The sequence below is a fragment of the Carcharhinus amblyrhynchos genome, chromosome 15 (genome assembly GCF_965287045.1).
Source record: "Carcharhinus amblyrhynchos chromosome 15, sCarAmb.v2.hapA, whole genome shotgun sequence".
NCBI lineage: Eukaryota > Metazoa > Chordata > Chondrichthyes > Carcharhiniformes > Carcharhinidae > Carcharhinus > Carcharhinus amblyrhynchos.
The window spans coordinates 39,096,034-39,110,498 of NC_137338.1; the positions used below are offsets into that span (position 1 = coordinate 39,096,034).

General features: G+C 40.4%; 1 protein-coding gene across 1 annotated transcript in view; it reads right to left on the reverse strand.

Annotated features, from left to right (window-relative positions):
• Positions 1-5,062: 5,062 nt before the first annotated feature.
• Positions 5,063-14,465, reverse strand: part of atp6ap2 (ATPase H+ transporting accessory protein 2) — a 45,132-nt gene continuing 35,729 nt past the window's right edge. Inside the window, exons 8-9 of the mRNA XM_080203851.1 lie at positions 9,716-9,835; positions 5,063-6,138 (exon numbers count right to left, since the gene is read on the reverse strand). Coding sequence (XP_080059977.1) covers positions 5,944-6,138; positions 9,716-9,835 — 315 coding nt within the window. The 3' untranslated portion in view covers positions 5,063-5,943. The remainder of the gene's footprint in view (positions 6,139-9,715; positions 9,836-14,465) is intronic.

Below are 14,465 nucleotides of genomic sequence, written 5' to 3' on the forward strand. Positions count from 1 at the left end.
ACCAGCTTCCGTATTCAATGGACAATTTTTTGCCATCTCCAGCATAGTGCCAACACCAAACACAGTTTTCTCTCCCTGCCCCTTCAGCATTCCAAAGGGACTGTTCCCTCCATGATACCTGGTCCACTCCTCAGTCCCCCAATACCTCATCCCTTTAAGACAAACACAGGAAGTGTAACATCTGCCCGTTTACCACCTCACCACCCAAGGCCCCAAACGTTCCTTCCCAGTGAAGCAACAATGTACTTCTTTCAATCTAGTGTACTTGATTTGCTGCTGTAAATGTGGTCTCTAAATAGGAGAGATAAACACAGATCTTCGTAACTATTTTGTTGAACATGCCCAAAAGTATGATTCCAAATTTTAAAAATATTCAAGGGAAGTGGGCTTTGCTGGCTAGACTAGCATTCACGACCCATACTGAATTGCCCTCAACAAGGTGGTGGCGAAATGCCTTCTTGAACTGCTGCAGTCCATGTGGTGTACATATGCTGACAGGGCTATTGGGAGGAAGTTTCAGGATGTTGACCCAGTGACAATAAAGGAACAACAATATACTTCCAAGTCAGGATGGTAAGTGGTTTGAAGAGTAACTTGTAGGTGGTGGTATTCCCATGTGTCTGCTGCTCTTATCCTTCTCAGTGGTAGTGGTTATGGGTTCAGAATGTGCTATCTACGGAGCCTTGGTGAGTTTCTGTAATGCACCTTGCATTGGTGGTGCAGGGAGTGAATGTTTGTGGAATATTTCATTTTCCACCTTGCTCTCACCAGTGAAGCTCAATGTTAGCTTGAGGATCAGAATCTCCACTTTTGATTGGCAGAGGACTCTGCATTGAGTTCAGCAATTTTCAGACAATAATCTGTGCTAAGCTTTGTTTATCTTTGCTTGTTCTTGCTTTTTCCTCCCAGTCAGCAGCACACTTGTGCTGGCACATCTTATGCTTTTTTGCTTGTCCCATCAACATTGCCTTTGGCGCTGGCTTCTATGGTCATTAATCACTCAAATACAGACCTTTCTTTTGTCCTAACCCCACTAATTTATTGCTCAAAACCTGTTTCATCTCTAACTTTCTCCTGTTGAGGAATGGTCAGAGCTGCAACTTTAACAGATTCTTTTCACAGATGCTTTCATAACCTAAGAATTTCCAGCATTTTCTCCTTTTATTTCAAGACACCATGATGTAAGTGGGATTCTATGTCAGTAAAGAAAGGCCTTATACACCTTCCAATTATTTTATAACATTTAGTAACAAGGACGTCACAAATGGTGATGTTTACTACCCTAGTCATACAGTAGAACATAGGTCAGAAAGCCTTAGGAGATGAGGCATGATTAAAAGAATGGTGTCGAACAGAAAAGGGATTTGACTTGAGTATTGGCACCAATTGAGTTGAATGATTATCTAATGTATTGAATATCATGTGAGCTGTTACTGACAAAACATACCATTCATAGAGTACATAAGGGAGATGGAAAGAATAGGGTAGGGTGTAGAATATAGTGTTGCAGTTACCAATAAGGTGAAGAAGTATTTCAGCTTAATTTGCATATTCACTTATATTAGCATAGCGAAAAGTATTGTTTCTTGCACACTATACAGACAAAGCATACTATTCAAATCCAGAAGGAAATGTGTGATAGGACCATGCAAAAGTCTGATGGCAGCAGGGAAGAAGCTGCACTTGAGTTGGTTGATGTGTTTTTTCAGACTTCGATATCTTTTTCCTGACGGAAGGTGGAAAACAGAATGTCCAGGGTGCATGGGGTCCTTCATGATGCTGGCTGCTTTCCCGTGGTAGCAGCAAGTGTAGATGGCGTCAATGGTCAGTTAGGAGCTATTCAGCAAGAATGGGCTATGTCTGAGCAGGGTGTTTAAACCATATTGACAGTGAAGTGGCACTAATGTGGACAGTGTTAAACAAAATAGAAATAATAGAATGATTTGAACCAAATAACTAAAGTTTACCGCAAACATAATATATAAGAACATAAGAAATAGGAGCAGGAGTAGGCCATCTAGCCCTTCGAGCCTGCCCCGCCATTCAATAAGATCATGGCTGATCTGTCGTGGCTCAGTTCCACATTCCCGCCCTCTCCCCATCACCCTTAATCCCCTCTCATCAAAAACCCATCAACCCGCGTCTTAAAAATATTTTGCGAGGTAGCCTCCACCACTTCAACGGGCAGAGAATTCCAGAGATTCACCACCCTTTGAGTGAAGAAGTTCTTCCTCAACTCCATTCTAAACCGCCCCCCCTTTATCTTGAAGCTGTGTCCCCTAGTCCTACTGTCCTCTGAGCGGGAAGAGTCTCTCCACCTCTATCCTATCCATCCCATTCATCATCTTATACGTCTCAATGAGATCTCCCCTCATTCTTCTAAACTCTAACGAGTACAAGCCTAGTTTATTCAGCCTCTCCTCATAGCTCAACCCCCTCAACTCCGGTATCAGCCTAGTAAACCTCCTCTGCACTCCCTCCAAGGCCAAAATATCCTTGCGCAAGTACGGCGACCAAAACTGCACACAGTACTGCAGCTGCAGCCTCACCAATGCCCTATACAGCCGCAGCAAGACCTCCCTACTTTTATATTCAATCCCCCTCGCTATGAAGGCCAGCATCCCATTTGCCTTCCTGACCACCTGCTGCACCTGCAAGCTGGGTTTTTGCGACTCATGCACAAGGTTCAAGAGGAATTGAGGGGTGGATAGGCCATATGATAAAAAGACGAAATAAATGCTGAAGGTTGATGTAGTCATAAGAAAGAGTTATGGAAAGATAAGACGGAGACAGTTTTTTTTTAAAAAATGGCTTGTTAGATGTATGTTGTGTTACAGACCTTGGAGTTAGAAGGCTGAAATGCAGAAAACATATATACAATCAGAAGCGAGGAGTAGAAATAAAAGTCAATGTTGTAGGAGATTTTGATAGTGAGGGGAATTAAACAGTAAAGATATCAGCACATAACAGTTTCAAAGCTAGAATTATTAAAAGCAAGACAGGACCAGAGAGAATTCCATTTGTAGATGATCAAAAAAAATGGCAAAAATATTTGTTGTATCTGTTTTTACTAAAGAGATATTTTAGTGAGGGGAAGCCTCAAGTGTTTTGACAGCAAGCTGCATGACATCTCTATTGTCAAATTTTATATAACTAAAAGGACAAAGCACCAAAGTTTAATTGGATATACTCTAGCATTCCAAAAATGTGAAGAAAATAACTTGGGTCCTAGAAATTATTTCAAGATTCTGTTGTGTTTAATATCAGTGTCCAGTAAAGTGGCCAACTTAGTACCCATTTTTGGGGGAATTTATACAATTCTAGCCCAGTTAATTGAATGTGATGAGTTCAAGAATGAAATCATCATACATCTTAATCAGAATCCCTACAGTGCAGGAGGCCATTCAGCCCATCGAGACTACACCAACTGCAATTTCACCCAGGCCCTATTTTTGTAACCCCTCATATTCACCCCACTAATTCCCTGACACTAGGGACAGTTTAGCAATTTAATAAACATACCCTTTTTGCTAGTGTATGGCCAATTTATTTTTGTTTAATTTTTGTGTGGCTATGCATACAGGCATGGAAGCTTAAGAGGTCAAATTGTGAAGAAATCCTTACTTCAGTTGCTTGAAAGGATCAATATTGATGGACAAGTTATAAGCAGCCAGCATGGATTTGAAACGGGACAATCATGCTCACCAACCCTCAATTCTTGAACACATAGTAGAGGAGGAAAATGCAGTATAGCCTAATGAGATTTAAGAAAACCTTTAATGAAGTAAAACTCAAGAGGTTATTAGGGAGGATTATTGGATTAGGAGGACAGCAAACTGAATTAAGACTAGTCAAAAGGAGGCAATGCAGTTAAAAATTTAAATAGTTTTGGCCATAATGGTTCGAAGTGTATATTAGTTCAAGGAAAGCCTCTGATCAATTGTGTTGAAATTTGCAGATTACGTTGAAAGAGAACATGTAGTTAATTATTTAGATGGTCTAAAAGATATTGATAAGATGGGGGATGGGCAGAAAAATTGGCATAGAATTCAATGTAAAGTGATGAACTTTGGATGTAAACTCAGTGTTGCGGAAGTTAAGAATCTGTGGGTACAAGTTCATAGGACAAAGTGGCACCTCTGGGTGATATCAGCGAGCTGCAAAAAAGCTTGTCAAATGTTGATGATGAAGGTTGTAGAAAATAAAAATCAGGGTACCATGATGATCCTACATAATGAAAAAGTTGTAAGGCCTCAGTTACAGTACTGAGCTCTGCACTATAGGAATTAACATTGAAATTAAAGCAGGAGTAGGCTATTTGGCCCTTTAAGTCTGCTCTGCCATTCAATTTGATCATGGCTGATCATCAAATTCAATATCCTGACCACCACCCCTTCCCCTCGTATCCCTTGAGACCCTAGAGCTATATCTACTTTCTTCTTGAAATCAGACATTTTGGTCTCAACTACATTGTGGTCGTAAATTCCACACATTCACCACTCTGGATGAAGAAATTTCTCCTCACCTTAGTCCTAAAAGATTCACCCCTCATTGCCAAACTATGACCATAGTTCTGGATTCCTCCAGCATTGGGAACATTCTTTCTAAATTGATACTGTAAAGGAAGACACAATGAAGATTCATGTTATTGTGCCTGGTATGAGATAATGCAAATAGCAAGGGAAAAAAGTTATTTTACTCATCATCAAAATACACACAGTACATGACAATGTAATTGAAGACAACATAATGCAAAAGAAACTGACAGTTGAGTTGAGGATGGGGAATGCATTTCTGGAATTAGTGGTTAAACCATCAATGTCCAATATTAGATTAGTTATATTAAAGAAATAGGAAAAATATGGGATTGAAACCAATGTAATTGAAATGGCTTTCTTTTGTGGAGAATAAATGTTAATGAGCTGAGTGAAAGGATTTGTTTCCACGTTGTACCTGCTATAGATTTCTAATTTTGAAGATGGGAAATTTGGAACTTGGATTGTGTTACAAGTTTGCATTTGCTGATTTACATAACAGCAATGAAGTTCACTTTGGTAGTAAATTTAACTAGAATATTTACGTTTAATTCTTTATTAACATTTGCATTGAACATGAGTAAAATACAACCATTTATAAATAGCAGGATTGATCACTACTTTCTACCATTATTTTGTCAGGTACCAGTGTTACTCCATCTTAAACGTAGCTGTAATATTACAATTGAAACACACAAAAACACATGACCACCATTCAGGAGTCTGCATAGCAGTTTACATCTTTTACACCACATTCATTAGCTCTGAAAATAAAGAAGCCAAATCACATCACAATCAATGTTCTAAAGGTCAAATAAGTTATTGCAGTGCATTTTTGATCACAGCTGCCATGTCTATCCATGATATTTTCACTATTATAACGTGAAAATGACACAGTGAATCAAACAGTAAGCGGCACACAGTGGTGACTTACAAAAGCAGAAAATAGTGCCAACACATACACAAATTTAATTGCAAAATTAAAAGATATTGGAAATGGAATTGCAAGGCTTTTATCTAATGGAGCAGTTTAGAGAAAATTAAATTCATGTTTGGCCATTTATCTCATGTCTAGAATACAAAAACAAGTTACTTCCATGTACTTAAACCACTATCACAATACGATAAATTGAAAAAACCATATGTGACCAGGCAATCAGTTCATCCATTCCAGAGTTAGAGTTAATAACCACGACAGATATATTTCAGCAAGGTATTGTGGAAATATTTAATTTTACATACCAAAAAGTGAATTTTATTATTCTCCCACTATCACCGTTGTGAAAGAATATGCTCTATCAAAAGCAAAACACTCGTCTTCTTGATACTTTAACCTTTTCTAGAACTTAAAAAAATGTACATCATTTTCATTGTCTGGGTTTTTTGGACTTAATGCAAAGCTAGCATTTTATTCCATTTTAATTCGCTGGCTAGTCATTCTATAGATAATGCTGTCATAACCAGGATCCATGTTCCACAGGTTGTAGGCAGTGATGATCACAGCTAAAGCGAGGCCCATCATCAGCCAGAGGACAATATTGAACACAACAGCATAGTTGTAGTTGTATTGGTAGGCCAAACCATATGAACTGGCTGGGTTGCTCTATAAAGGAAACACAAGGGTTAGCGGTATGTCATTGCTCCTTCATTAGGCAGAGCTGTAACTACACAGTGTATTTAAAAAATGCATTAAGTTGCCTGTAGGATTAGTTGAATTATTTTTTCAAAGAGCATGTTTAAGCAAATGTTTACACTGGTCAAAAGCAAAATACTGCAGATGCTGGAAATCTGAAATAAAAAAAAAAGGCAGAAAGTACTCAGCAGGTCTAGCAGAGTCAACATTTTGGGTTGATGACCCTGCAACTGTTTCTCTCTGCACAGGTCCTACCATACTTGTTGAGTATTTCCAGCATTTTCTCCTTGTCCTTTGTTAAAAGGCTGATTATTACTAGCTCCTTGTTTTTAAAAAAAAAGAGGCAACTATATTCCCTTCACTTGAAGTTCAGGAGGCAGCCATTAGGTCCATCATGTCTGTGCAGTCTGAGTAATTCACCTAGTACCATTCTGTGCTTTCTCCCTGCAACTCTGCACATCTTTCCTCATAAGATAAAAATCCAATTTTCTCCTGATTGAAGTGGAGGCAGATTCATTCTCAGGCAGATTCATTCCAGGCCTTAACCACTTGTATGTGAAAGGTTTCCCTCATGTTGCTTTTGTTTCTTTTGCCAATTACTTTAATTCTGCGCTTTCTAGTTCTCAATCATTTCACAAGGGGCAATAGTTTCTCCCCACCTCTTCTGTTCAGACTGCCTCCCCCTCATGATTTTGAATATTTCCATCAAATTTCCTATCAGCCTCTCTTTTCCAAGGGAACCAGTACCAACTTCTCCAATCTATCTTCAAAACTGAAGTTCTTCATCCCTGAAACCATTTTCATGAACCTTTTCTGTATTCTCGCCAATATCTTCACATTGTTCCTAAAACATGGCATCCAGAACTGGATGCAATTGTCCAGCTAAAGGTGAACTAGTGTCTTATTGATGTTCAATATGACCTCCTTGCTCATAGTTTTATTTATTTCAAAGTAACCAACACTGACACTTGAGAATTATATCAGCGACTATCTGATTTTGATATGTGGTGACTAGTTTTGGTCTTGTCCACGAATGAAAACAATTGTTCCGTTGTCTCTATCAATTATTTCCCACATCACCACTATCAAACAGTTTCAGAACCTATGAGTTAGTCACCAGTCTACAGCCATTTACTATATGCTTTGAGGGGAATTGAAGGCGAGAGGAAATCTGCCAAGGGGGAAGTTTTTTTTTGGTACCTGGATAGCCACCTACTGAAAGGCTTACTGTAGCATGAAGTTTTGCAAGGATTTCAATGTTAAACACAGTTCCAAGTGTTGGTCGAGTATTCACAGGGAAAACTAAACCATAAAAAAATCCAAAACCAAAATACAGAGCTTTTTGAATTATTCTCATTCTGGTCTTAAGTTGCAAACTGTTTCCCATGCCATTTTTACTTTTATAAAGCAAGCAAACAAATTCTCAGGAGTTGGGAAACACTGGCCAGTTATTGCCCCATATTAGTCGATGTTTAAGATTTTCCTCATTAATTTTTATGGGACGTGGGTGTTGCTGGTTGAGCCAGCATTTATTACCCATCTCTAGTTGCCCTGGAAAAAGTGGTGGTGAGCTGCCATTTTGAACCACTGCAACCCCGGAGGTAAAGTACATTCACAATGCTGTTAGGGACAAAGTTCTAGAATTTTGACCCAGCAACTATGGAGGAAATGGCAACATATTTCCAAGGCAGGCTGATGAGTGACGTGGAGGGAATCTCCAGGTGGCATTCCCAAGTATCTGCAGCTCTTCTCCTTCTAGATGGTAGTGGTTGTGGGTTTGGGTTTCGAAGGTGATGCTTAAGGAACCATTATGAATTCCTGCAGTGCATCTTGTAGATGGTGTACACAGCTGTCACTGTCCATCTGTAATGGAGGGATTGAATGTGTGTGAAAGGGGTAGTAATCAAGTGTGCTGCTTTGTCCTGGATGATATCAAGCTTCATGAGATACTGCAGCTGCACTCATTCAGCTAAGTGGAGAGTATTCCATGCACTTGTCTTGTAGATGGTGGACAGATTTGAGGAGTATCGAGGCGAGTTACTCACTGCAGGATTCCTCATCTTTGATCTGCTCTGATGGCCACAGTATTTATATAGTTAGTCCAGTTCAATTTCTGATCAACGGTAACCCCCAGGATGTTGATAGTGGGGATTCAGCAATAGTAATGTCATTGAATGTTAAAGGGTGACTGTACATCAGTGTGCCGCTGCTTCAGGAATGGTATCTGGGACATTATCTGCAATTTTGAGATTATGACTATATCAGGTTGTTGTTCAATGAATCTGAGACAGCTCTTCTAATTTTATCTCCACAAGCACTATGCAGTGGTTACTCTTACTAATACTGTCATGGATGGATGGATCTGCAATATGCAGGGTGGAGAGATAAGGTCAAATATGTTTTTTCCTCTTGCTGATTTCCTCACCACCTTCCGCAGTTCCAGATAGCAGCCATGTCCTTAAGGACCTGGTCAGCTCAGTCTGTGGTGGTATTACCAAGTTACTTTTAGTGATGGACATTGAAGTCCCCACCCAGAGTACATTTTGTACCCTTGCCACTCAGTGCTTCCTCCTAGTAGTGTTCAACATGGAGGAATACATTCATCAGCTCAGGGAGGATGGTACATAGCAATCAGGAGGTTTGTTTGCACATGTTTGGTCTGGTTCCAGTGAGACTTCATGGGGTCCAGAGTTTATGTTCACAACTGCCAGGGCAACTCCCTCCTGACTGTATACTACTGTGCTTGACTAGTCTGTCCTGCCAGTGAGACAGGACATACCCAGGAATGGTGATGGTGGTGTCTAGGACAATATCTGAAAGGTATGATTTCCTGAGTATGACTGTCAGGCTGTTGCTTAACTAGTCTGTGAGGCAGCTCTCCGAATTTTGGCACAAGCTCCCAGATATCAGTAAGGATCGACAGGGCTGGGTTTGCTGGTCATCTCCAGTGCCTAGGCAATCTGTTTGGTTTAATTCCTTTTTGTTCCATTTGTAGCAGGTGAATACAACTGAATGGCTTGCTAGGTCATTTCAGAGGGCATTTGAGAGTCAACCACATTGCTGTGGATCTGGAGTCTCATGTAGGCCAGTCCAGGTAAGGACAGCAGTTTTCCTTACCTAAAGGACATTAGTGAACTAGATGGGTTTTTACAACAAACAACAATAGTTTCATGGTCAACTCCATCATCTGCTGTGGTGGGATTCGAATCCGCATCCCTAGAGCATTACCCCGATCTCTGGATTACTAGTCAAGCAACAACACCACTTTGCACTGACTTCCTTTGTCCACAAAGGGAAGGACTTGCATTTGTGTAGTGCCTTTCACCACCTCAGTGTTCTGAAGCACTTGCTTAACAGCCAAGTGGTATTACTGAAGAGCAGTCACTGTTGTAATGTTTACAGCAAGCTCCCAAAAATAGCAAAATGATATGACCAGACAATCTGTTTCCACTGTTGTTGGTTGAAAGATAAAAATTGGCCATATGTGAATTAAGACAAATTATTTAAGACTCTAGGAGCTAAGCTATAGAACATATACCATACTTACTGTGGATGGAGACTCTAGAATCGATCGAGTCTTCCTCACAAGAGAGGCATCAAAATTTTTCACCGTCAACAATTCAATCAAAGCATTTCCATTGTAAATGGAAAACACCTCATCTGCAAACTAAAAGAAGAAAATTCTATTCATATAGAGCTCGCCATAGATAAGGAGTTACATATGTATTTACAACTTTCATCTAAAGTATTCAGTGGGGTCATGCAAATTATGTGCAAGCTCCAATAAAGAATGAAAATCTCGTGTGCCTTGAGACTTAATTTCTTTTGTAGATTTTAATGTGACAAGATAAAGAAACACACAATGACTGAAGCCTGCTTTAACTTCAGTTAAAAGATCACTACAAAGGATGAAACGTTAGCCAGAACACTTCCAAATTCAACTTGTATTTATACATTGGCTTCATTGTAGAAATACGCTTCAAAAAGAAAATGTTCTAAAATGTGCTTGTTAAGCATTTTAAAAAGGTTACCAAACAAAATGAAGTGGTAATGGAAAGAATCACCATAAAAGTACTAAATTATTTGGGTTACAAGAGAGCACTTTAAATGGGAGCGAAGTGATGCCAAAAGTGGTTAGGGAATTCCAGAATGTGGAGCTTAGATAAGTTTAAAGGACTTAAATATTAATGGGCCAAAAGTAGTAGAATGTGAGAGAAGCCACAGTTGGAGGAATGAGTGTTCTGGGAAGCTTGCTTCTTCAAAAGCACAGTCCAAACCTGTGACCTCTACCACCTGGAAGTACCAGAGCCATGAGCACATAGGAATACCATCTGCAAGCTCTGCTCCAAGTTATGCACTATGTACAAACCTATCATGATTTCTTTATAATCAGTGTATAAAAATCTTGGAACTCTGTACCTAACAGCATTCAGGGTATACCTACAAAATTCACAAAGGTGCTTACCATCACATGCTCAAGTGCAATTAGGAATAGGCAATAAATGCTGGCCTGCTTACGGCTCATGAACAAATATAAAAAAAAGCAATCAAGGTGGAAGTAGCCTATATTTATGACAGAAAGGATACAGGATGGAAATAGGGTGTTCTAGTTGGGGAAAGTATATTTCAGCTCAAGATGATGGCCATGGCAAATGGAATCAGAAGTTGGAATATGGAATTTGAGGGGACAAAGATTATCTTCATAACAATAGCTGCAGTAAATAACATCTTATTCAAGATGGATTGTTGGATAAGCAGGCCGACAACAAAGGTGGTGAGAAGATAAAATAGAGAGTCATTAGCATTAATGTGGAAGCTGACACCATTAGTGCACAAATGTCACTAACACACCGCGTGCAAAACAAAGATGCTAGGGCCAAGTATAGATTCTTGGGGGATCCTAGGCATTGCTGTAAGGGCAGGCTCAGAAGCTATTACTGGGAGATGTTCTGGTTAACAATCTGATAGTGAAAAGAGAAAACAAACAAATGCAACCATTTGAGCTGGGAGAGGTGCACATGGCATATCGTGTGGTCAGAAAGATACGTTTCAGAGTAAAGAATCCACTTGCTCATTGCATCAGGCTTGAGCCAATCAATACTTGGGGTGTGAAGAACTTTACTATTTTTGGTCTGTAAAGTGCTAGTATTGAAGGGCATTGAGTGCATTTTAGATATAAAAACAGAAATTATCTGGGCAACTTTTAAAACCTAATGTTCTTGCCTTAGAGCTTTGAGCAAAATGAACATATATTGGGAATGAGGTCATGAATGTGACAGGCCAGTGTCAGATACAGTATGGTTTTCTTCCCATTAATATGAATAGATGTAAAATATTACAGGTTATAAATAGAATGTAGAACATTACAGAGCAGTACAGGCCCTTCAGCCCTCGATGGTTCCACTGGTCGGTGCAACAATCTAATGACCCTCTAACCTAAACTATTCCAATGTTATCCATATGCCTATCCACTGACCATTTGAACGCCCTTAAAGTTGGTGAGTCCACAACTGCTGCAGGCAGGGCATTCCATGACCTTACTACCCTGAGTAAAGAACCTACCTCTGACATCCGTCCTATAATCACCACCCCTTAATTCAAAGCTATGTCCCCTCGTGTTAGCCATCACCATCCGAGGTAAAAGGCTCTCACTGTCCACCCTATCCAATCCTTTGATCATCTTGTATGCCTCAATTAGGTCACCTCGTAACCTTCTTCTCTCTAATGAAAATAACCTCAAGTCCCTCAGCCTTTCCTCATAAGACCTTCCCAACATACCAGGCAACATCCTGGTAAACCTCCTCTGCACCCTTTCCAGTGCCTCCACATCTTTGTTATAATGTGGCAACCAGAACTGTATGCAATACTCCAAGTGCGGCTGCACCAGAGTTTTGTAGAGTTGTAATATGACCTCACGGCTCCAAAATTCAATCCCTCCACCAATAAAAGCCAACACACCGTACGCCTTAACAACCTGGGTGCCAACTTTCAGGGAGCTACGCACATGTACCCCGAGATCTCTCTGCTCGTCAACACTACTAAGAGTCCTTCCATTAGCCCTATATTCTGTACTCCTGTTACTCTTACCAAAGTGAATCACCTCTCACTTTTCCGTATTAAACTCCATCTGCCACCTCTGCAGCTTATCTATGTCCCTCTGCAACTGTAACATCCATCCTCACTGTCTACAACTCCTCCAACTTTGGTGTCGTCAGCAAATTTACTAATCCATCCTTCTACACCCTCATCTCGGTCACTTATAAAAATGACAAACAGCAGTGGCCCCAAAACAGATCCTGAGGTTCACCACTTGTAACTGAACTCCAGGTTGAATATTTCCCATCAACCACCACCCTCTGTCTTCTAACAGCTAGCCAATTCTTGATCCAAACTGCTAAATCACCCTCAATCCCATGCATCTGCATTTTCTTCAATAGCCTACCATGGGGAGCCTTATCAAACACTTTGCTAAAATCCATATACACCACGTCAACTGCCTTACCCTTATCCACCTCTTTGGTCACCTTTTCAAAAAAACTCAAAAGGTTTGTGAGGCACAACTTACCCTTCACAAAACCATGTTGACTATCCCTAATCAATTTATTTCCCTCTAGATGATTACAAATCCTATCTCTTATAATTCTTCCCAAAACTTTGCCCACAACAGAAGTAAGGCTCACTGGTCTATAATTCCCAGGATGGTCTCTACTCCCCTTCTTGAACAAGGGGCAACATTTGCTATCCTCCAGTCTTCCGGCGCTATACCTGAAGCCAATGACAACATGAAGATCAAAGCCAAAGTCCCTGCAATCTCCTCCCTAGCCTCCCAGAGATTCCTAGGGTAAATCCCATCCGGCCCAGGGGACTCATCTATTTTCATACTCTCAAGAATTGCCAACACCACCTCCTTGTGTACCTCAATCCCGTCTAGTCTATTACCTGGTATCGCAGTATTCTCGAATACACTGACTTTTTCCTGCGTGAATACTGACGAAAAATACTCATTCAGTGCCTCTCCTATCTCTTCAGGCTCCACGCACAACTGCTGTCTGACTGGCCCTAATCTTGCCCTATCCAATCTTTTATTCTTGACATACCTGCAGAAAGCTTTAGGATTTTCCTTGATCCTATCCGCCAAAGTCTTCTCATGTCCTCTTCTAGCTCTTCTTAACTCTTTAGCTCCTTCCTGGCTAATTTATAACTCTCCAGTGCCCTAACTGAGCCTTCACGTCTCATCTTTACATAAGCCGCCTCCTTCCTCTTCAGAGATTCAACTTCTTTAGTACACCACGGTTCCCTCGCTCGACCACTTCCTCCCTGCCTGACAGGTATATATTTATCAAGGACTCGCAGTAGCTGATCCTTGAATAAGCTCCACATTTCAGATGTTCCCAGCTCCTGCAATTTCCTACTCCACCCTATGTATCCTAAATCTCACCTAATAGCCTCATAATTACCTTTCCCCCAGCTATAACTTCTGCCCTTCAGTATGCCTATCCCTTTCCATCACCAAGGTAAAACGTAACCAAATTGTGATCACCATCACCAAAGTGTTCACCTACTTCCAAGTCTAACACCTGGTCCGGTTCATTACGCAGTACCAAATCCAATGTAGCCTCACCTCTTGTTGGCCTATCTACATACTGTGTCATGAAACCTTCCTGCACACATTGGACAAAAACTGACCCCTCTAACGTGAACTATAGCTTTTCCAATTGATATTTGTAAAGTTAAAGTCCCCCATAACAACTACCCTGTTACTTTCACACCTATTCACGATCATCTTTGCAATCCTTTCCTCTACATCTCTGGAACTTTTTGGAGGCCTATAAAAAACTCCCAATAGTGTGATCTCTCCTTTCCTGTTTCTAATCTCAGCCCATTCTACCTCAATAGACAGGTCCACATCAAACGTCCTTTCTGCCACTGTAATACTGTCCTTGACTAACAATGCCACGCCTCCCCCTCTTCTACCACCTTCTCTGCTCTGACTGAAACATCTGAATGGTATACATTGACCACAACACGTGTGAAGGACAACAGTTCCTGAACTGCAGGAACTAAAATCAGTCATCATATATGTACAAGCATGAAAACTTTAGGAAGTTTTTGCCAAGTTGGTACTGCTTAATTTCTTTCAGTAAATTAGCATATAATCCAAATTAATGCAGTGGGAAGATATCTATATTCTACTACGGAATGGAAGGAACAGTGAGAAGCAAAAAGAGTCATTTTAAACCCACTAGTTAATTTCAACATCAAAACTATTGGAAAGTGACAAAGAAGCATGGCTTAAA